Source organism: Cavia porcellus, unplaced genomic scaffold (assembly GCF_034190915.1).
Source record: "Cavia porcellus strain 051 isolate PalLab524CR breed Dunkin Hartley unplaced genomic scaffold, mCavPor4.1 scaffold_23, whole genome shotgun sequence".
In the NCBI taxonomy this organism is placed as follows: domain Eukaryota; kingdom Metazoa; phylum Chordata; class Mammalia; order Rodentia; family Caviidae; genus Cavia; species Cavia porcellus.
Window position 1 is genome coordinate 30250967 of NW_026947506.1, and position 21182 is coordinate 30272148.

Here is a 21182-nt window from a genome sequence, read left to right on the forward strand (position 1 = left end):
GGATGGGTTGTGGGGTGTGGCCCTGGGAGGTCTATTTGGCCTCCTTTTTCCTCCCCGATGCTCTCCCTTGCTTTCTGTTCCCACCACGAGATGAATGGCTCTGCTCCCTCACACATTCCACCATGATGTTCTTTATCTCCATGGGTCCAGGCACAACAGAGCTTGGTGACCATGAACCGAAACCTCTGAAGTCAGGAGCCAAAACAGGCATTCTTTCACATTTGGGTCAGGTGTTTTGCCACAGCGATGACAAGCCAACTAACACATGTAGTCCAGTCTGCTTCCGTGTTGATGGATGCTGGGTTGCTTCTGGTTGGGGGTTGAAAGGTGAACAGCCAACCTCAGGAGGTCTCCAGATCCAGGCAGTCCCATGCAGGCTTTCAAGCCAAGCACTCACAGCTCAATGCTGGGGCCTAACAGCTCCACATTGGGACCTCCCAGCACCACAGGGTGTCCTCAGACAGTGCATCTCATCTTCTTGAGGTACCAAGACCTCAAGAAGCTGCTTGGTTCCTGAGTGTGGTTGCAGCTGACATACCTGCACTCCCCCTGGACCGCCTGCCAGGGAGACTGCACACTGCACTCCTTGCCCAGTGTGGGATGGGGTCACAGGAAGGAAAGAGGATCCTCTAGTTGTGTCAGGTGGCCATCTGAGGGGAGGTGGCCCAGGTCTCCAACACTGTGTCCTCTGACAGCGAGGGTTCCATCCCATTTCCCTTTATAACTGGGCTGCAAGGAAACCCAGAGCTATGGTTTCAGATCCAGTCCTGATTCCTTACCACACCTTTGTGACTGGTGGATCTCCATCACTGTCTGTCTGTGTCTCAGTGAACTTAGCTTGGGCACAACCCTGGTGCCTGACTGCACTGGGCCAGCTGGGGCCACATGGTCCTCCGAAGTATTGCCACAGGGCTTCCCAGTGCCCCTTTGATCCATGTGGGAAGTTGTTTTCCTGTTTGTGACTTCACCGTAGGACACTAGGAAGGTGGAGGGCTCCTTACCTCCTGTCCCCAAGGGCCACTGTACATACATTAGCATCTGTGTGTGACACCATGATCCCAGCTATGCTGTGGGTGGTGGGGGCAGGGCCATATACCGCAAGGAGCAATACTCTGCCCACAGCAGGACAGGTCAAAGGCCAGTGGCATGACCCTCAGGTTTCTCCCAGCCCAGAGACAGTGAGCAGGTGACATGGGGAGTGGCCAATGAGAAACATGCACAGGGTCCCTGGCTGGATGTTTAACGTGAATAAACCTGAAGTGACAGCAGCATCTCAGGTCACTGGCCAAGGCAGAGGATACTATTTGTAGATGAGGCCTGGCCAGCATAATGGTCACAGGATGTCAAGACCTTTGGCCTGGGACAAAGCTATCTCCTGTCCTGACCAGCAACACCACACCAGTCCCAACGCCAACCTGCCACCTGGGCCGGGAGAAGGCTGCCCTCCTGGGCGGCCCAACCCAGAGCCACTGGCTGCCTTCAGGGCCTGAGGCCTACTGAAGGCACCTTGGCTCCAGCCCAGCCCTCTTGATGCCCTCCCATCACTGGCAGCTTCTCCCACAGCCTTGTGGGCTGGGTCATCACATTTGTCATCTGGAGGTCAGGCAGTAGGGACCATAAATGGCTGGGGACCTGCAGATGCCTCCTCTTGTGCAGTGTATATCCTGGCTGGGATAGTCACCAAACACCTGGAGAAGAGGCTGATAGAAGTGGTCAGTCAGCACTGACCATTGGGAGTGTCACAGATGGAGCTTGGATTCCAGAGCAGGACACTGTCCTGGGGAGGTTGCTGCAAAGGACAGCATGAGGCCTGGGCATGTTCCTACCAAGAAGGATGTCAGAGCCATAGCCAGCAAGAGTGTGGACACACAGAACAAAACACAGGCAGCAGCTTGTTTTATTGGTGATGTGGTCACGCAGGCATGGGTAGATTGCAGCCCCTGTGGGGTTTCCTTGCACCTGTATCCAACTTGGGGCACATCCTATGCCAACCTTGAGGAGCTGCAGCTGGTGCAGGACCAGTGCTGCAAGTTTCTAAGACATTCCTAGTAGAAAAATAGACATCTGTGTGACAGCAACTTCCTGGGTGCAAGGTGAGTCTAGTGACTCCTCTAAAGGCACAAAGACCCATCATCACAAAGAGGAAGGACAAAGCCGGCCTATTCCTGTTGAAACCTGTGCATCTGAGGGCCCAGAATGCCAGGTGGCAGCGTTCCCCCGATCTTTGCCATCCCAGCTAGGACAGCATTTGCAGCACCTGGCGCAGGCGCGGGGCCTTCTCCTGCAGGGCAGTATCTGACCCTGCTACATCCAGCTCCCGCATCAGGGCTTCTGCCTTCTGCAGGGTCAGCTCGCGGGCCTTGCCCTGCAGCCCCTCCAGATAGGCCAGCAGGGTGGGGAAGTGCTCTTCTGGGACCTGGCAGGAGGAGGAGAGCAGCATTAACCCCAGGATGGCTGAGACATAGGGGCCCTAGTAATGGAGGGGCAAGGTGCCCAGTCCTCATGATTTATGCCTGGATGTCTCCCTAAAAACCCACGTCCTCTCTGTAGACCCAAGGCTTTGGGAAGGCGATTCATTATGGGGTCTATAGTAAACTTGCTGTTGAGAGGTGGGGTCTGGTTGGAAGAAGGGGTCATGGAAGTGTGGCCTGGAAGGGTTTCTATCTCCCTCCCAGGTCTTTCATCTTGCTGCTTCCCTGCTACCATGTGCGGGGCAGCTGCCCCCCAATAAGCCCCTCTGCCACGCAGGTATGGACTGAAACTTTTACAAACTGTGAGCCGAAATAACCATCCCCCCAAACCCAAAAACCCAAGCTAAAACGAAATCCCAAACCAACAAACAATCACAAAATAAGAAAAACAAAAACAAATAAAAAACCCAAAATAAACGCTCCTTTAAATTGTGGGTGTCAAGTATGGTGTCTCAGCAAGGACGGAAGTGAAAAGACGACCTCTGGCCACCAGCCCACAGTGTCCTTGTACCACGCAAAGGGCTCCCTGCTCTGTGAGAGACGAGAGACATGGTACATGGGATGGTACATGGTACATGAGAGGTACATGGGATGAGGGGCCAGACCCTGGGACAACCTCACAGCCTCTTCGCCCAGGTAGGTGCTCCTGTGGGTTAAAAAGGCTGGCCCCCATCACACCCTCCTTGAAGTGCCACCAAATTCACAAACAGGTACATTTTAAAGAAAATAATCTACGGGGACAAAGCATGGGTGAAGAGATCACAGTGGCAGCATTTTGGAGCTGAAGAACAGATGACCTGGAGAGGGTTAAGCAGACCGAGGAGGAAGACGCTCAAGCGAGTAATGTGGGAAGCCAAGCGAACCAGATTCCTGTTACTCAGAACTCTGCTCGCTGTAGGGGTGGCTGCACCCTTCCTCTAGAAGATGTTGTGGGGTGGAGTGAGCTGACAAGAGGAGTGGCCAGGAGTCCTGTTAAAAGTGCCTGGCAACTCATACATCCGATTTCTAACCCTATGTAAGCAACAGTAACCAGGACAACAAGGTCCTGACATGTCCTGGCACAAGGACAGAAACCAGAAGTAAATCCTTTATCTGATGATTTGTGACAAGGCTGCTGAGATAGTCCATGGGGGAAACCACTCAGACACACACACACACACACACACACACACCCCAAAGCAGGTGGCTTCCGTACTCCCACACAGTCACAGGCTGGTGGCCTCCAGGTCGGCCTTGCCTCACTCCTTCCAGCATGGGCACAAGGAAGGTGGACACCACGAGGACAGTGCTTCCCAGTTGTGGCTTCAGCTCTTAGGGGCCCGGGTAGGTGTGGATCCTGTCGCCTGGAACCCTGTCCTCTCCCCTGCAAACATCCTGTCCCAAGGACCCTGTTCCCATGGTATACGGACCTTGTCTCTGTCATACATGTTTAGCAGGAGCCACGTCTGCCTTGTCTTCTGGAACCTCCAGCTCTGGTGCTTCTGGGCCCATCTGGGGAAACCGAGACAGACACCTCAGGGTGGGGAAGGAAGAGGCTCCTCTACAGCTGCCCCTTTGCCTGTGCTAGACACTGAGGCCGCAGGGTCCCAGATGCTTTGTGAGTCTGTCCCAGCCGAGGTGAAACACTGCCACTGATGTGGACCTGTCACTTCAGCATGCTTGCTGAGGGTCCCCTCAACCCATCTGGGGTGGCCGTGTCTATAACAGATCTGAAGAATGAGTGGTTCATAGATTCTTTCCAGCCCAACAGTCCTGTGATTTTACAGCTCCCGAGTGAACATTCTCATCCTCCTAAATTCAGTCATTCTTTGAGAAGTTTCTACTCTGTATGGCAGCAAACCCCAACGGTCCTCCCTCTGCATGGAGCATGGGCGGGCATCAGTAGCTAGTGGAGGCTGTTGTGCCCTTAGAGGACAGGGACAGCTTTGCACCTTGAGGTGTGCCTCAGCCTGAGGGAGAAGAAAGCATGCCTGTAAGCCTGGGGGGCTCAAGGGTTAGGGGACAGACACGGGTGGGGCGTACTTTGCTCTCGAGTTTCTTACAGCAGCTCCTGTCAGCCCCACAGTGCTGCTGCACCCACTTAACCCAAGCTCACGCTGCAGGGGTGAGGGCAGTATGTGGGCCTGGGTCTCGGCAGTGGAACTGGTGCACTGGGAAGGGCCTGCTGTGTGAACCTGGTATATGCCGAGAGCGATGCCCTGGAGGTGGGCAGCAGTTTGCTTGGCTGAGACCCAGGGCTGGGGCACATGAGTGGTGATGGAGAGGCACTCAGAGCATAATTCTAGCTTCAGAAAACAGACTCGGAGAGGGGAGGGCCAGTCCTTGCTGACTCACCTGACCCATCTTCTCTGGGACCAAAAGGCTACACCATCTATAGTCGGGGGCTCTGGGTGGAGGCATGTGCCACCCCTCTGCACCTGCTGGCCATGCAGCACCAGTGAGGGCACGTGGTCAAGCCAATCTTGTCTTGCCTGGAGCCCTGGGGACATTGTGTGACCCAGAGAGAGGTCTGGCCGGCAATCTGATCCCAAGACCGAAGCTTTACCTCAGTTTATGCTCCTAGGAACAGTACCTTTGGGTGAGGGCAGGAGTCCAGGGCAGAGCCTGCTGGATCAGCCTCGAGGAAGACGAGTGGCAGGATGCAGGGAGAATCAAGCTGGCAGTGAGGGGAGAGGGGAGAGGGGAGAGGGGAGAGGGGAGAGGAGGGAGCAGCCTTGGGAGTCCCTGCTGGTCCCTGGACACAGTGCTGGTCTGACTGGGTGGTGGGCAGGCAGCCCACCTGTGTGGGTTTTTCCCAGGGTTACAGGAAGCCAGTTCCTCCCTCAGACCTTACCCCAGGGCCAGGCTTCTACTGTTGCCTCCCCACCCCTAAGCCTTACATCACCTGCCCTGTGCAAAAGGAGCGGCTTTATAAATATTTCCTGACCAGATACGCAGGAGGATGCAGAAAGCGCTGGAGAGACACACCAGTGGGCTTCCTCCCATTTCTTTGAGCAGCCTCCAGTGGCCCCCAGTCCCCCTCAGCCCCACGCCCCTGAGGAAGCTTCCTGGGGACATTCCCAGCGCCACCTCACCTAGGCTCTGGGGCTCACCAAGTTGGTGGGAGTGGGGACACAGATGCTCTCCACATGCAGCCAGCAGTACAGACAGCTGTGACTGTGCACCACCCAGCCACCTTGCAACTGCTCCTCTGACCTCTCTTGGGCTGTACTTTGGTTACTTGTCACCTGGACTTGTCATGTTCAACCAGTAGCAAGGCCCAAGGGTTTAACTAGAGACACGTGTGACATAAAATGTATGTCTTACTGTCTTCTAGAATGTAGTTCAGCTGTGCTAAGCACATCGATGTTTGTGTGGCTGCCTCTGATGCCTGCCCTTCAGCTGTCATCTTCCCAGCTGGGATCTGTACTCGCCAGCCACCCCCACCCCGCCACCATACTGCCTGCATCTGGGTAGCTCCACAGGACACCAGACACAAGACCTCTGGGTCCACCTCTCCTCAGTGTCACGTTCCTCATTCTCCCCCTGGCATCTCCCCGTGGAGAGTGAGTCAGCATGGGGTGGGGAGGAGAGGCCTGCCATGGGCAGCACTTCCCTTGTGGTGGGACAGTCCTCTGCCATAGGTGCAACCAGAACTGCAGCTGTGGGTATGGACTGAAAATCCATGGAGAAGCCATAGGGCTGAGCCAAAGTTTCCCAGCTGTGTCTGGCCGGTGGGCTGGGAGCATCTGGAAGCGGAGTTGTCTGAAACCTTGGCTGCTCGAGCACTGGCTTGGTTTCCAGACCCCAGCCTCACCTCTGTCCCCCTCCTCCACTTCCAGCAAGGCCAAACCTTTGGAGAAAGGCCACTTCTGAGGCCACTGCAGGCCCTACAACCCCTTTCCTTCTATGGAGCTTTCTGGGATCAACGGTGGTTGAGGGCGCCATGTAAGAACAAGGGTACTTAGGGGCTCCATGACCCCCGCCCCTCTTGCATGCGTGTGCACATTCTTACCCAGAGAGGTAGTCCAAGGCCAGCTCTGCACCTGAGCGCTTGGCTGGTGGAGTCCGCACTGCTGAGACCCCTGCCTCTCGCAGCTGCTTCTTTGCCTCCTTCTTCCGTTCCTTCTTTAGCTTCCTCTCCAGGATCCTCCTCTCCTCTGGGGACAGCTGGGAGTCTGTGTCCTGCACCCCGCTTTCTGCTACACCCTGGAAGTCAAGCACAGTACTTGTCAGACTAGGGGACTAGACTCAGCAAGGGTGTGCTGTAGGCTTCCCAGTATTTCACCCCATGCCAGGAGCCCATCCCTGAGTACTGGCCTGGCTTGCACAAGTGGCTCTCAGCTGTGGGATCAGGGTTGGAGAGTACTATGTGAGGATAGGGACAGGAGCTTCAGGGAAGAGGCTGTGGCTTCGCTGGAGCTGACTGCACGCCCTTGAGTTCACCTTCAGCGGATCCCCCTACAGGCCCATGAAGCCCTCTTCCCACACCCCCAAACTGGCTGCAGAGTCAGGGATGGCTGTCATCCAGCCTGACCAGCCCCTCCTTGAAAGAGCCTGGTGCTGTCACTGCATGTTGCCAGCAGAAGGCAGCATTCCTAAGGAGTCCGCCTGCTGCCTCTCTTTGTGGCCAGTGAGGCGGGACACACTGGTGGCTGGCATGGTCTCTATCCCCAAGGGGTTGCCACAGTGACAGCCACACAAGAAGGGAAGTGTCTGGGACAGCCTCTGGTCTCCTGAAGCACTGTCTCCTAGCCACAGCGCCAGGAAGCACTTCCGTTGTCCCCTGCGTGTGCCCCCCATCCCAGGTCTTCTATGAGCAAAAGAGGCAGAGAATCCAAGTGTGCCAAATGGGTGTCAGGCTGCTCTGGTTGGGAGAGGGGCTGAGAGCATTCCAGCAGCTGTCCACCCACTTTATCTTTCCTGGAAAAACCAGAACATCAGTGTTTACTGTGACTAGGCCAGGAGCCCGCGTGCTCCACCCTAGCACTTCCAGGAAGGGGGAGCACCCTATGCAGCCAGGTTCTGAGCCCTGGCCTAGGAGAAAACTAAGAGGCAGAAGGAGTTCCTCCTCCTGGCGGGTTCCCTCAGAATGTCCACTGCCAGGACATCTCTCCCTCCGGCTCCTCTGCTTCAAAGAGCACTCTCCTGGCACCCATGCAGGACCCCCATGGGGGCCTTTGGATGCTCAGGGAAAAGGGGAGGAGCATGACAGGGTGTCACTGAGCCTCTTGAGGAGTTTGTCTCTCTGGTTATGACCCAACTGGCTCCTCCGACCAGCTGTTTTTCCATACCTTGAGCGAGACCAGCAGGTAGAAAGGGGTCTGGAGAAATGTGTGTAGACTTTCAACACCACTGAGCCCAGGTGCCTCCAGGAAGGACATTTACTAGGGACCTGAACAGCCAGAGAGGCACACGGATATAGTCCTCACAAGGAGCCACAGGAAGAGATGCCAGAGGGCAAGGGCAAGACAGAGATGGAGGGAGCAGAAACAGTGGGGTCTGAGCCTGGTGCAGCACTGGGTTGCATGGTGAGGGCCAGGCCACCCACATAAGGGATCTAGATGGGGACTCGGGTTTTACCTGTTCCTCTCAGGGTTCCTGGAAAGCCCAGAGTACAGGACTGCACTGTGCACCAGGTATACAGTGTAGAAGCTACGGTACCCCTTCTTCAAACTAGCTGTGCTCTTGGCCTCTGGCAGTGGTCAGTGCCCAAGCTCCAGCCTGAAGAAGCTAAGTACACTCTCAAGAAGAGCCACGTCTCAGGACCACACTGAGGGCACAGCTAGTGGATGTGAGACTTTTGATGGGTGTCACTGAAAGTTCTGCCTTTCCCAGATAAACAAGGTATATCTTGCTGTGTGTGAACTATGTGAGGGCCTTAAGGACCCTGAACCCTACTTCTGCAGCCTGCCGGGGGTGGGCATAGCTGCTAGATCCCATGTGCACTGCCTCCAAGGCTTCAAAGGAAAGGGGCAGGGGGAGGGGAGGAAACAGTTGGAACATGGTCTCCTCTGAGCTCTCACACCAGCTGTGGTTTACCTGAGTCCTATGAGGTCCACAGAAGGTGTGTGTGTGTGTGTGTGTGTGTGTGGGGAACTGCCATTCTGAGTACATGGTTGTGGCCCAGTTTACCAGCCTGCAAAGGCAAATGCTTCTATCCCATGGCGCTATCCCTGGACCAGCAGTAAGGCCCTACTCAGGGCTGAGGGGTTCTGTGGCAACGCTGGCACAGAAAGTACCCATTGTGGCATCAGGACTAACTGGCCCAGCTCTAGATGCACTGGGGGTCAAGATTACAGAGGGATAGTACTGCCCATCCTGGGCACCAGCCAGAAACTGTCCTTAAGACACAGTGGCACTGGGTAGCCAGGCTGCTTCAGAACAGCCAGCTTTCTGGCTGCTGCAGGCAGAGAAGGCCCTGTTGGCAGGGCAGACTAAGAACAGACACTGTTGCCACAATGCCATTTCTGTGCAAAAATGTCCAGCTGTCCTGGGATGGACTTGAAGTGGGGTCTCACTTTTCCTGAGTCAATGGTCACTTGTCAAAAAGCCAAATCCTGCTAGGAGTGGTGGTGTACACCTGTAATCCGAGCTACTTAGGAGGGTGAAGCACAAAGATCACCAAGTTTAAGCCCAGGGCCTTGACTGAGTTAGAGAAATCCTGTCCGTAACTCAAAACACAAAACAGGTTTGGGATGTAGCTCAGTACAAAGGCCCTGGGCTCAACCCCCAGGATAATCAATCCTATTAAAAAGGGCTGGAGAGCGTGGCTCAGTATGAGGGCCTGGGGGGGGGGGCAAGTTGGAGGAGCTTAAATTTGTGTTTCCTAACCTTGGCCTTGCCTGAGCGACAAGGGAGGCAGTAGTTCTGTCTGCCATGTGCACATGGACCCCCAGGTCTGCTGTGTACACTGGGCAGCCTGATGTTCCTGGCCTGGATGAGATCTGCTCATGGCTACTGCCACGATGTGGAAGATTTCAGCTACTCTGAGGTGACAGGTGAGTGACAGAGCACCACACGCGTGAGGAGCGTGGTGAGCAGCACTAGACACTGAGGGACACACAGTCACAGACCAGGCGCTGCTGTTCCCCAGAGGCAGGCATTCCTACCCCTCCACAGAGACCCACACACATAGCAGGAGGTCGCAACTTAGTGAATCACTGTGATCTCACTTAAGGTTTGCAAACAGTCTGCACTAACATAGAAAACTGTAAAGGAATCCAAGCCCCCAGTGAAGCCTGTGAGGCCCCCATTCTGGGGGTGACATTTTGGGGAAAGTAGGATCTAAGAACACCACACCTCAGTCCTATGGCTAGGCCTCCTGCCTACTTCACATGTGGACCCTAGGTTGCTCGAATAGCCCTGTTAGAATCCTGTGTCCACCCTGTAGGCCAGGGCTCTTTTTCATGTGGCTCTGGACTGAAGCCACAGGAGAAGGTGAGGTGCGGCAGAGGCCTCTGACTGTGGTTTCTGTTGGCACTGACCTCAGTGGTGTCAGTCTCTACTTTTGATGAAAAAGACAAGTGACATGAAAACCAAAATTTCAGCAATGCATTTTCTCTTCCACAGCTAGAAATCCTTGGGATCATACAGCAAATGCAGAAAACAATTTGTCATGCAAGAGGACCTCAAGCAAGACACCCACTTTAGCTGACGAAGTTTAGGGTCATGGGACAGCAGTTGGGACCTCAGCCTCCATGCTGGGTGTCTGCCTGAATGCTTCACAACACAGATGCCGTCACATACTATCCTGTGTCAGGTGATGTAGCATGTAGGTGATTAAAAATGCATTTCAAAATGAAACCTGTATCAACAGTTAGTGCAATAAAAATACTGGCTACAAGCAGTAAGTGAACAATAATGAACCAGGAAACCAAAGGTACAGACTGGAAAGAGTGGTCCTTGAAACAGAGAGCAACATGGTGACCAATCTCCCAGAAAGGTTAGTGCTGAGGAAACGGCACACCGCATACGCTTGTCCAGCATGTGAACCAGCTCTCTCCCTCGGTCCTGCAGCTCCTGGCAAGAGAGACTGCCCTAATTTCACTTGAAAAGGTTCCCGTGCAAGCAACTCAGGCAGAAACTCTCAGGCATGATCTTCAAGGAGCAGATCTGAAAAAGAACAGGTTCCCATTTGGGAATCTGGGAGGTGTCGTCTGTGTCTGTCCCACAGTATGACAAATACACCTGGACACTCAAAAGCTGTACCCTGGTGTGGGTGTTTTTGTTATTGTCAGGCAGGCTAAATCTAGGCACACTCACCCAGACCAGCAGGTGACAAGAACCATGGAGATTCCCCTGGGATCTTCCCTCTGGTGAACACTCCATCCCATACACAAATTACGTATTACCATGGGACATGGGACATGGGCTGTGTCTAGACTGCAAGCAATATTTCTGTGATTTTTTTCTTGAAAGACAACAGTGAACCCAAGTCTGTAGAGACAGTGGCATGGCAGGAATATGCTGGCTGGGTAGGTGGGCTGGGTCTTACCCTGTAGACACCCCCAGAGCCCATCTTGTCTTCTCCACCTTTGCCCTGTAGGAGGGGCTGGGCCATGCAGCAGGAACCCCACATCCTTAGGGCTGGGGAAGCCAGTGGCTCTGGTCCAAGCAATTTGGTGTGGGGGGTGTGCTGCTGAGCAGGGCTGGTCAGGTTGCTGTGGGAACTGAGAAAGGCTCCAGAGACTGATCATGATCCTCCCCACAGCCCACTATCCTGGAAGCAGCCTCAGTGGCTGAGGCTAAGGTCAAGGATGCTTAGCCTCAGGGCTCCCACCCCTCACCCCAGTACTAAAGATTGAGCCGAGGGGTACGCTCACACTGAGGTACAGTCTCAGCTCCACCCCCTCCACCTTTTTAAATTTTGAGATGGGTTTTGCTAAATTGCCCAGGCTGGCTTTGAACTTGAAATCCTAGTACATGCGTATGCCATCCTGTTTGTCTAGAGCAAGTCATCTTTCCATGCTGGATGTTGTGGCACACATCTGTTGTCTCAGGACTAGGGAGGTTGAGACAGAAGGATCACTGCAAGTTCAAGGCCAGCCTGAACTACCTAGAGGGATCTTAACCATCCCACCTTTGTTCATCGTTCTACCTGAACTTAACCTTCTTCTTCTCCAGTTCCAGGGAGCAGAGGTTTTACTAGGAAAGGCAGGCTGGCTGGATCAAAGCCAGAGCTACATGGACAACTCCCTCCCGAGGCCTTTCAGGGAGGCACCTGGGTGGGTGGAGGCGATACTACTAGGGGGCCTGAGCTTACTCTCCTGGTATCTGTGCTCACAATGTCACAGACCAGGGCAGTGCTGAGCTGAGGAGGATAAGTGGAAGAAACAATGCCACTCCATACACAGGACATGTTCTAGCTCAGGCTCTACGATATGGGCTCTTGGAGGCACCAGCTGCGCCCCAGAGTGGATGAGAATCACAGATGGGCACATGGAAGTTGGTGTCCCTAGAAAAGGGACAGGCATCACAGGAAGATGGGGTACTTGAGACAGATGTTGGACTTCTGAGCACGCTGGTCATGACCCACACATGACACAGAACCTCAGAGGTGAAGCCAGTACTTGCCATGTCCACCCACAGATCCACATCCTTTGTCTCAACAGGGAGTCCAGCTGAATGGTCAGGGACCCCAGCTGACCTGGCCTCCCCACATGTAGATGGGGGGAGTTCTGCACCTGTTGCCTCCCTGTGCTTTGGTGTCTACATAGAGCCTGGGTTATTGTTGGCCTGCAAAACTTGTATTCTATATCTGTGTCTGCCTAAGAGTCCATGCTGAGGGCATCTGCAAAGAAGATACGCCTTACGCTCCTGGAAGCCTGCCTTGGGTGGCCCCACAACCCAAGACCAATATCTTTCCCAGTGCACTTCCGCATGATCTGTTTTTGAGCTGGATATCCTGGTATCTGGGCTTTTTGCCCTCTCATGTCATGGCATGGTGGATGGGCATACACAGGGGAGTACAGGCCAGAGTGGCACTCAAGGTTCTTGGCCATTTCTTTGCAGGCTTAGTGGAGGGTGCCAGGTGCCCTGGATGAAGTCTGACCGCTATGAAGCCTTGGGGTCTGTGGGGAGGCATTCAGGGCTGGGGTACACCAGACCCAGGTTATAGGATGGCAGCATGCCCTGGCCGCCTGCTGACTAGGCTTCAGGGAAGTCTAAAGAAGCTGCATGTGGAGGCAGAACCACTGAGCAGAGAAAGGGCCCATTATCCTTTCCAGAACCCTCTTCTGTGCAGAATGGAGAGAAGGAAGCTGCCAGGCCCAGGTTGTGATGTCCTGGCCTTCCAAGCAAAGAACTGCTGGGCCCAGCCTCCATTAGTTGGATTTGTTGGTGACTGTGTGGGTGAGGAGACATGGAGAGGACCATGTGGACCATTCAGACTGTACCAGCCCACAGTCCCTATGTGAGGTTTTGAGCACCCACTTGTCAGCTGCGTTGGTGGAACATCCTTGGAATTACAGAGGGTGGCGGAGAATGCCTCAACCAGGATCAGGCACAGCAGTGGCCTGGGATGGATCCCTTGTATTTCCAGTTTCTGCTCAAACAGAAGCCCTAAGCAGGGCTTCCAGTGTCTCTACAGCAGGGAGATCTCTGTGAGACCTGTGTGAGTTCTATTGGGGGCAGCGCTGGGCAAAGTGGCAGGGGCTTCTCCTTCTCATGCCCAGCAGGCACAACCCCACCTGGGGATCACAGAGCCTTCTCCCTCAGCACTTCTGGGGGTCTCTTGCCTCCACTTGACCCCTAGAATCCCCAACAAGTCAGAGGGGCTGTAATGGGCTAGGAACACACCATCTCTTTCCTTCGGGAGGCTTTTTCCTTGCCCTGGACTTGCCAGCATGGATAACTGGTCTCATATGGCAACAATAGGAAGATGAAGAATACAATTAACCAAGAACTTTTACTTGGCCCTTTTCTGCTTAGCCCTATGACCTGAGCAGGAAGATGTGCACAAAGCCAAGGTTGTGTCCTCCTTCCTGGCCATGCCAGAGCTCAGGAACACTGGATGGGGATGGGTGTAGAGGAAGGCATGCACACCAGCTCACAGCGTACAAGAGCCTTGGTGTGCCACTGAGGGAACAGGAGAAAGAGTAGGGATTCCAGAAACCCGTAGGTAAAGCCAGATCTTGACCTGAGGGATGGGGAGTGGGGGCAGCAAAGGGGACAGCACAGCCCACTCCTATGGGACCCAGGACAGTGTCTTTCCTGTACTTTCGTGTTCTCCAGGTATGTTCACCATTGTGAAGGGACTGAACTTTAGCAGCAATGGGTTTACAGACAATTCAACTGAGAGTCTGATATGCCCCACCTCCATCTACGAAGTCCACCCCTTGGTGGCAGCCACTGCGGTGCTACTTTGACAATGGGCCTGCAGTATAGTCAAGACCCCAGGGGAGCTGTCAGGCCTTCAGTTTGGGAACCAATCTGTCCCTAGAACCAAAGCTGAGCTGTGGTGGCAGATGAGGAGGAGTGAGGGGTCCTGAAGCAGAGTTCCTCAGAGCCAGTGCCCAGGAGTCCCACAGGACATAACCTGCTTTATAGTCAACCAGCTCCACTGAACCAGAGGGCTGAATGAAGTGCATTCATGACTGCTGTCAGCCAAGTCATGTTGGAAGTGCAGCCTTCCTGGGCAACAGTGAGCTGGGGCACAGGGCCCTCACCTTCCTCTCCATCTTGGGTGACAGGGTGGCTAAGGGGAGGGTGGGTCATACACTCAATCATTTAGAGGACAGAGTTGTGTCTCATCAATGGCAAGACACACAGCCCAAGTACAGTACTTATGCCTTGATTGTATCACTCAACCCAAGTCCTGCCCTGGAGGCACTGGGCAGTTATCACTGGGACCTGTGCATCAACACCAAAGGGCACCGTGGTCATCGTGTACAGATGACCCAGGTGACAGTTACCTTAAGAGGGGAGAATAGAAGCCCTGCCTAGAATCAAGGCAGCCGATTTCCTCTCTGTAAGCAGGCACTGGTGACTATAGCAGTACTGCCAGTTCAGGTCTTGAGGAGCTTGTCCTCATCCACCTACATCACACCCTAGACTAGGAAGCTCTTTGCTCCCACCTCCCCACACAGTCCATGCACAGGCTGGAAGGGATGAGCTAACCACTTGTCCCTCAAACAGCGGGCATGATCAGAGATTCTGTCCCAGTTTACATAAGGGGCAAATGAAAAATCTGGTGAATCCTTGTTTTAAAAAAGGCTATTAAAGATACATGGCCATTACTGCCCCTCCAAATATTCCCCCTCACTTCAAACATTCTCATCCTGTCACTCTTGCCACTTTCTAAAGTAGTTCTGGATGTCTTCTTTGCTGAGTGTCTTTACTTGCATTGTAATGGCTTCCTTGAAGTTCTGATTGAAAATGCTTACCTTTTATGGTCATTGTGACTTTGGAGAACAGATAGCAACTGCATGATGCCAGATCTGATGAATGAAACAGAGAAGGGCACACAGCATGTTTTTACAAGCCTGCCTTTCCACTGGATGGCACTGGCAGCAGTATTCACTGTATTTCTGATCACAACTCATAAAGACACTCACAAACAGGATTTTCAGAATTGCTTTGGAAAGTGGTAAGAAGTATAGGATAAGTGTGTTTGAAGCATGAGGGTGTGGAATATTTTGAGGGAATTAATGGTGATGTCTTTTACTGTAATACATTTAAAAAATATTCACCATATTTTTGATCACCTCTTCTAGACCTTAATCAGTCTTATTACCCCAATTATTCAGACTTCAAGAGGGTAACTCACACACTCTCTTCCTGAAAACAGTGGAAAACAAAAGGAGACTTTAAAAAATTAAGCCTTTTATTGAGACAATTATAGAAACGTAGGTGGGTGTGCAATGTCATCCAGGGACAACCTATGCTGGATTCTTCCCACAGTAACATCTGAAGGCACATGGAAAGATCCTGTTCAAGAATCCTGCCTGGGACCAGGGCCATGACTGAAGGGGTCATGGGGTCCTTTTAATGATGAGACATACATGACAGACTTGATTAGAATTATTAATAAATACACACATCCCTAAATTCTTCCGACCCTGCTTCTCCCAACCTTCCAACATAGTAGTATCTGACTGAACTAGGATGTGAGCGTTGTCTGGCTCCTTCCTCACTACTGCCTGCTCTCCCATCCTAAGACATCCTGATCACAAACGGAGCAACTTTTGAGCACCAGTATGGCCACTCAAGGATGCTGCCATGAGAGGCTGCAGACACAGAGGCGGACGCCGGCTCTGTCATCGAGGCGCTCACAAGCAGGCATACGTGAGCTCCTGGAGGACAGGGAGGGCGGCCACCCATCCAGGTCACCATGGGGGCTTAGGGCCAGCTCTCCTGCTGCAGCCCAGCTGTGACCAAAGGGATGACACTGCCTAGGGACCCTTCCTGGAATGACATTTCTAAATGCACAAAGCAGGGGCTAGGGATGCAGTTTAGTGGAAGAGCACTTGCATAGCATGTGTGAGGCCCTCAGTTCAATTCCCAGTACTGCCAAAAACCCCAAGACAAACCAAAATAATTACATAAAGCAGAACATGGAGATACACTTACATACAAACTGTACTTATTATCAGCCCACAAAAAATACCACAGTCCCAGTGATACCTGTACTTCGTCAACACATCAAATGACAAAACCAAGCCTCAGGTCAAAGGTTCCATATCTGGGAAATGGAACTGAGGACAGTGAGATGTTCCCAGTTGCGATAGACAGGAAGCCTCTGTGCTTCCACCATTCAGCCTAAGTCCTGCCCAGGCCACTGCTGTCCATTGCGGTCACAGTAGAAAGAAATGCCACATGTCTCTTGAAGGTGAAAACAGGTATGTTTACTTTATCCAGGCTAAAACTTCCTGACCCAGGTTGAAAGTCCACAGTCCCAGGCCAACACCATATACGATATCCTTGGGAAGCCAGGCTCTTCTACATGGAGTCTTTCTATGCATCCTAGTTTTGTGGTCTTCATTTAGCCTCCTCCCACCTGGGCCTGGGAGAACATGATGAAAGCTGCTGGACACTCTTCCCAGAAATGCAAAGCCTTGGACTCCTGTCAGCCCTCTTCCTCATTCTACAGAGAAAGAAATGGAGATTTCAAGAGGATGAGACCAGGACAGGGCCCTTGCACAGACATTCTTGTTAAAAGCCCACTATCTCAGCTGTCAGTGGTACCTGTCTCCTGGGCTAGAACTGAGAACTGACTGCATGGTCCTACCTCTGGAACAGAGGCTCCACACAGGTAAATGCACCCAGCAGCACAGAGCCTCCCACAGCTTCTGAATACTGCCTGTGTTAAGCTGCATGTGCCAGCAGCCTGTGTCTGTCACAAAACACTAGGAAACCACTGTGGGTACAAGATGTGGCAGCCACAAGCACCAGTATCAAACTTCGCCAGAACAGTAGAAAACTTCTTACCCTTGCTCTTTAACCTACAGATTAAAATGAAAATCTGTGGTGTGAGGCAGTTCATTAAATAGCAGGTTAAAGGTTAAGGGGTAAACGCTATGGGCCTCCATAGGCATCTGTACTAATAATGTCTCTGGTTTCTACTCCCTGGTTCACAGGCAGCAGACCCTCCAGCTACAAGATGTGTAGGGAAAGAAACGCATGTTTTACAAAGACCACATCCAGTTTCTAGAAACAAAGTTCTTAGATAGAAGCTTTTAATCGAGCCCATTTTAACATCTCAACAGGCTGTCCACCAATTTTTCAACATCTCTGCATATCAGTCCCCATCCTGGGAACTCATGCCTCAGAGGAAGAAGTGAGATACAAGGAGCAAAAACCCTGGTGTGTGTGTATGTAGATAGGGACAAAAACCGGAGGTCAGGCAAAATACACGGCCTTTGGTCTTCTGCTTTATCAGCCCCACTAGGCACCCCTCTGCTATAGCTTACCTCTCGCTTGGCTGGAGAAGCCTGGCACCATTCAGTGGCAGCCCCTGGGGCGCAGCCACCCAGGTGGGCCCACTAGTTCAAAGCCTGCAGTGTGTCACATCACAAAGGAGTTTAATCTCTGTTGCACAGATTCCCAAGGACAAGCACTGGAGGGCTGGGCTGCCAGGAAGGCCAAGTTCCGAGACAGCAGAGGATCTGGTGGGTGTGGGGAGTTGATACAGGTTTGGGGAAGGAGATGAGTCAGGGGAGGTGCTGCTTTGGCCCTGACTCACAGTGTTTTAGTAGACTGTTGCAGGGAGCCCTGCAGGGCAGGGAAAGGGCTCACAGCAGAGAGAGACTTGGGTTACAGCTCTCTGCTATGCTGAGACCACAGAACACATTGAAAAGAACAACAGAGGCCAGGAAGGTACAGCCTGACCCTGTCAGTATGTGTTTAACAGGCCCATTTTCAGCCCACCAAGAAGCAACTTGGTGACTATTGTCTCTGGCAGCACATCTACTTGGAGACCACATCTCTGGGGTGGAGCTGAGGATTCAGTTAGTTGGAACCTGCAAAGGCTGCATGGGACTCTCCTGAAGCTTCCACCAGCTAGTTTCTGGCACAGGTCACTGCCTAAACCAGAAGGCTCCTTTCTGGCTCTGGTCAAGTGCACTCATAGACCCTTCTCTGGCACTTCAAACTCCTGCAGAGAAACCACAGGGCTACCTCCCAGGGAGACATCTCTGAAGCAGGCACCGAACTTTATATATTTAGGCCACAGACACCTTCCTGCCCCACACCTGCTACCTACGCTGGCTATCTACCACCACTCTAATGCCTCCTAGAATTCTGGTGTAGTCCTTTGGAAGATAAACACATCCCTTGGCTTGGGCTTTTTTCTTTGATGTAACAGCTTTGTTTACTTGTGTTGGACAGGCTGATTTGATTTTAAGCATATGGACATTGTTTGATGGTGCACAAGTCTCTCATCATTTTTTTGGTTACTGTGGGGCTGATGCAGATCAGGAGCCTAGCTGAATTCTGCATGGTGGATGACTTTTAGGTACATGGTCATGACTTTTAGGTACACGGGATAACTGGGTTGGAAGGCAAAGGTCACACACACAGATATGTTACTATGTGTTAATAGAAGGCCTCTTTGATCTGCAGTTCTCTGGCTAAGACTGCTTCCTTCCTAGCTATTAAAATTCAAATCTGCCTTCATCTGTGGAAGCAGATGAGTAACCAGGAGTCCAAGGCTATATTTGTTTTTAAAGTGCAAGCCGGGCATGGTGGCGCACACCTGTCATCTTAGTAGGAGGCTGAGGCAGGAGGACTGCTGCAAGTTCAAGACTAGTCTGGGTTACAAAGTGAACTCACAGCCAGTTTAAACTGCACAGTGAGACCCTGTCTCAAAAAAAAAAAAAAAAAAAAAAAGTGCAAACACAGCCCTAGCTTCATGGCCAGCAAGGGCAGTGCAGGGTTATAAATTACATTTACCACGCAGAAAACATATTTCTCAACAACTTGCAAGAAATTAGCTGACAGTTGTTCCTAATTTGTCCATGGTGATTTTACCATTTAAATGCAAACCAGATTCTTAACATTTGAAAAACCTATTACAAAAGTGCAAAGTCACCCAAGTCATGGATCAGCTCCAGGGTCAGTCTGCACAGAACACAAGGTCTCCACGGTATCCCCAGGAGAGAAGTGAAAAAAAAAGCAACTTTGTGTGATAAGACTTTCTAATGTGCTGTCCTGCTTCAACCTTGCAGCTCCTAGCTCTGCCTCTCCTACCCAGCTTGGTGCCTGGTGTTTTTAAAAATGCTTGAAGATGAGTACACACTGAAAAACACCTACACTCGGGTTCTCATCTGGGGAGCCCCTTTCCCCTTCCACCTTCACACCGACTGTACGGGGAGCACCTGGAGAGAGATCCTCTTGGCTTTTTGAGTCCTGCAGGCACCGTACCAGGGCCACAAACTGCTCAAAGATCTGCAAAAAGTTTAAGCTATGGGAAAACAAAACAAAACATGGCGCCGAAGTAAGACAACAGCAGAAATAAAAGTAAGTGCTTCTTTAAATGTCTATACCATTCACTGTTATCAATTCCATTGTAAAAATCAGTCTTCACTTAAAAAGATATACGTGAGTTAGTGTTTTTCTCAGTCTACAAGAACTTTGGGAGTACGTGGTCAATGAGAAAAATCATGCTGCCAAATTACATGAGTTACTCAATGCCAAATACTTTCAAAAGCAATCCAGCTAACGTCTCGTAGCGTTTTGGGACGAGTCTGCCAGAGGCAGGAAGGCCTGGGGTGGGAGGTGGGGAACCCCATCTCCGAAGAGGACCTGGCAATCCAAGGGACGTAGTAGGGGGCGCGGGGGAATCCGGGCTACTGGGCGCCGGCGTTGCGGCCACCGCTCGGGGTCGCCGGGCCACCTGTCGGCGCGGGGCGGGGCGGGTCAGGATAGGAAGCACAAGGCCCCCGCCTCCTCCCTCTCTCCCTCCTACCGGTAAACACTGACCTCCGCGTCCCGGCTGGTGGGCGTCTTCCGGGGAAGGCAGCCGGGACCCCCACACGAACCCGGCACCCTCTCACCCGGCCCACAGCCCGCCGCAGCGCGTAAGCATTGCGCAGGTCAGACCGACTGCTCGGCTGGAACCAGATCCAGCCGGCTGGGCAGTGACGCAAGCGCGCCCGCGCCCTCGCCCTTGGAGATGGGCGGGGTGGGGCGCGTAGGCGGAGTCTGTCGCTGCACGTGGCGATCTCTGTACTGCGGCGCGCGAGGCCTCGGGCGCCGGCATGGGGAAGGTGGCGGATCACTGGGCGTCCCTTGCTGCAGCTTTCTGATTCATTTATTGATGCTGCTTTGCCGGGTGCAGGCCAGTGGCTGTACCCCGCATTGCATCACCTGCTTTTGCTTGGTAGGAAGTGCAGACCCCCATCGCCTGTTCCCATGGTGAGCCCAGGCGAGACTGGGCTTCCCAAAGTGTCCCAGCTGCATCCTACAGGCACACTTGTAGGGGCCGCAACACTGCTGGGGTGACACCAGCAAAAAGCAGATGCTCAGTAAATGTTTACTGGACACACAAAGGTGTCACAGTGCATTTTCCTCATTGCACAACCACATGTCTGGACTGCGACTTAGTTTATTTTCCAGGGGCCACCAGAAGCCTTCCAGATCCCCTGTGGGCCTCAGCACTAGATGGGAGAGGAGGAGTCAGTGTACTTCCTCTTCCAGGTCCCCTCCCCCATGGTGTGATGGGCATGATTGTCCCGCCGCCAGCTCCAAGATATCTTTCCTTTCAGCTAGGATTTCTTGTGGTTTTCCCCTTTGTCCCTTCAGCACTACCTGGGGCCAGCCCACATAGGGAGGCCTATTCAGTGCAGGGACACTCTGGGTCCTGGAGGCCTCCCTACATTGATTGGCAGAGGCCAAGGTGGTATCTGGTCAATTCCATGTAGATAGCAGAAACGCTTTTATTGACAGGGAGACCAGTGCTCAGGAATGTTTATAAACCTAGATCTTGAGTCCTAACAGATCTGGTGTTGACCTGCTAATGCTAACTCCCACGCACCCTTTGGCAACCTGCCAGCACCTGCCAGCTCTTGTCTCCTTCCTGCTCAATGGGTCATTCTGGGGACCTGACAGAGGGGTGGGGTTCAGCTGGTTGGCAAGAGGGTGCAGCCCGATGGAATGGGCAGGGCACTGACAAGGAGACACAGCGCATGGGGTTTTCCTCCTACCCCCATCCCATGCTCCCAACCACCCTGCAGTCCACATTTGACAGACTAAAACGCTGAGGCTTGCGGAAGGTGAGGCAGGTAACAGCCA

General features: G+C 52.8%; 1 protein-coding gene and 1 long non-coding RNA gene across 4 annotated transcripts in view; both read right to left on the reverse strand.

Annotated features, from left to right (window-relative positions):
- Window positions 1-1879: 1879 nt before the first annotated feature.
- The window catches only part of CUNH7orf50 (chromosome unknown C7orf50 homolog), a 116535-nt gene continuing 97232 nt past the window's right edge, over window positions 1880-21182 (reverse strand). For 2 of the 3 annotated variants that reach the window (XM_063234000.1, XM_063234001.1), the window contains exons 3-6: window positions 6466-6659; window positions 5044-5127; window positions 3881-3962; window positions 1880-2416 (exon numbers count right to left, since the gene is read on the reverse strand). In XM_063234000.1, coding sequence (XP_063090070.1) covers window positions 2237-2416; window positions 3881-3962; window positions 5044-5127; window positions 6466-6659 — 540 coding nt within the window. In that variant the 3' untranslated portion in view covers window positions 1880-2236. The remainder of the gene's footprint in view (window positions 2417-3880; window positions 3963-5043; window positions 5128-6465; window positions 6660-21182) is intronic. The other variant, XM_063234002.1, reaches the window with a different exon arrangement.
- LOC106027759 (uncharacterized) lies at window positions 15256-21147 on the reverse strand. Its single transcript, XR_001201336.3, has 2 exons — window positions 19872-21147; window positions 15256-16536 (listed from the first exon to the last, which is right to left on the reverse strand). It is a non-coding gene; the product is annotated as an uncharacterized LOC106027759 (long non-coding RNA).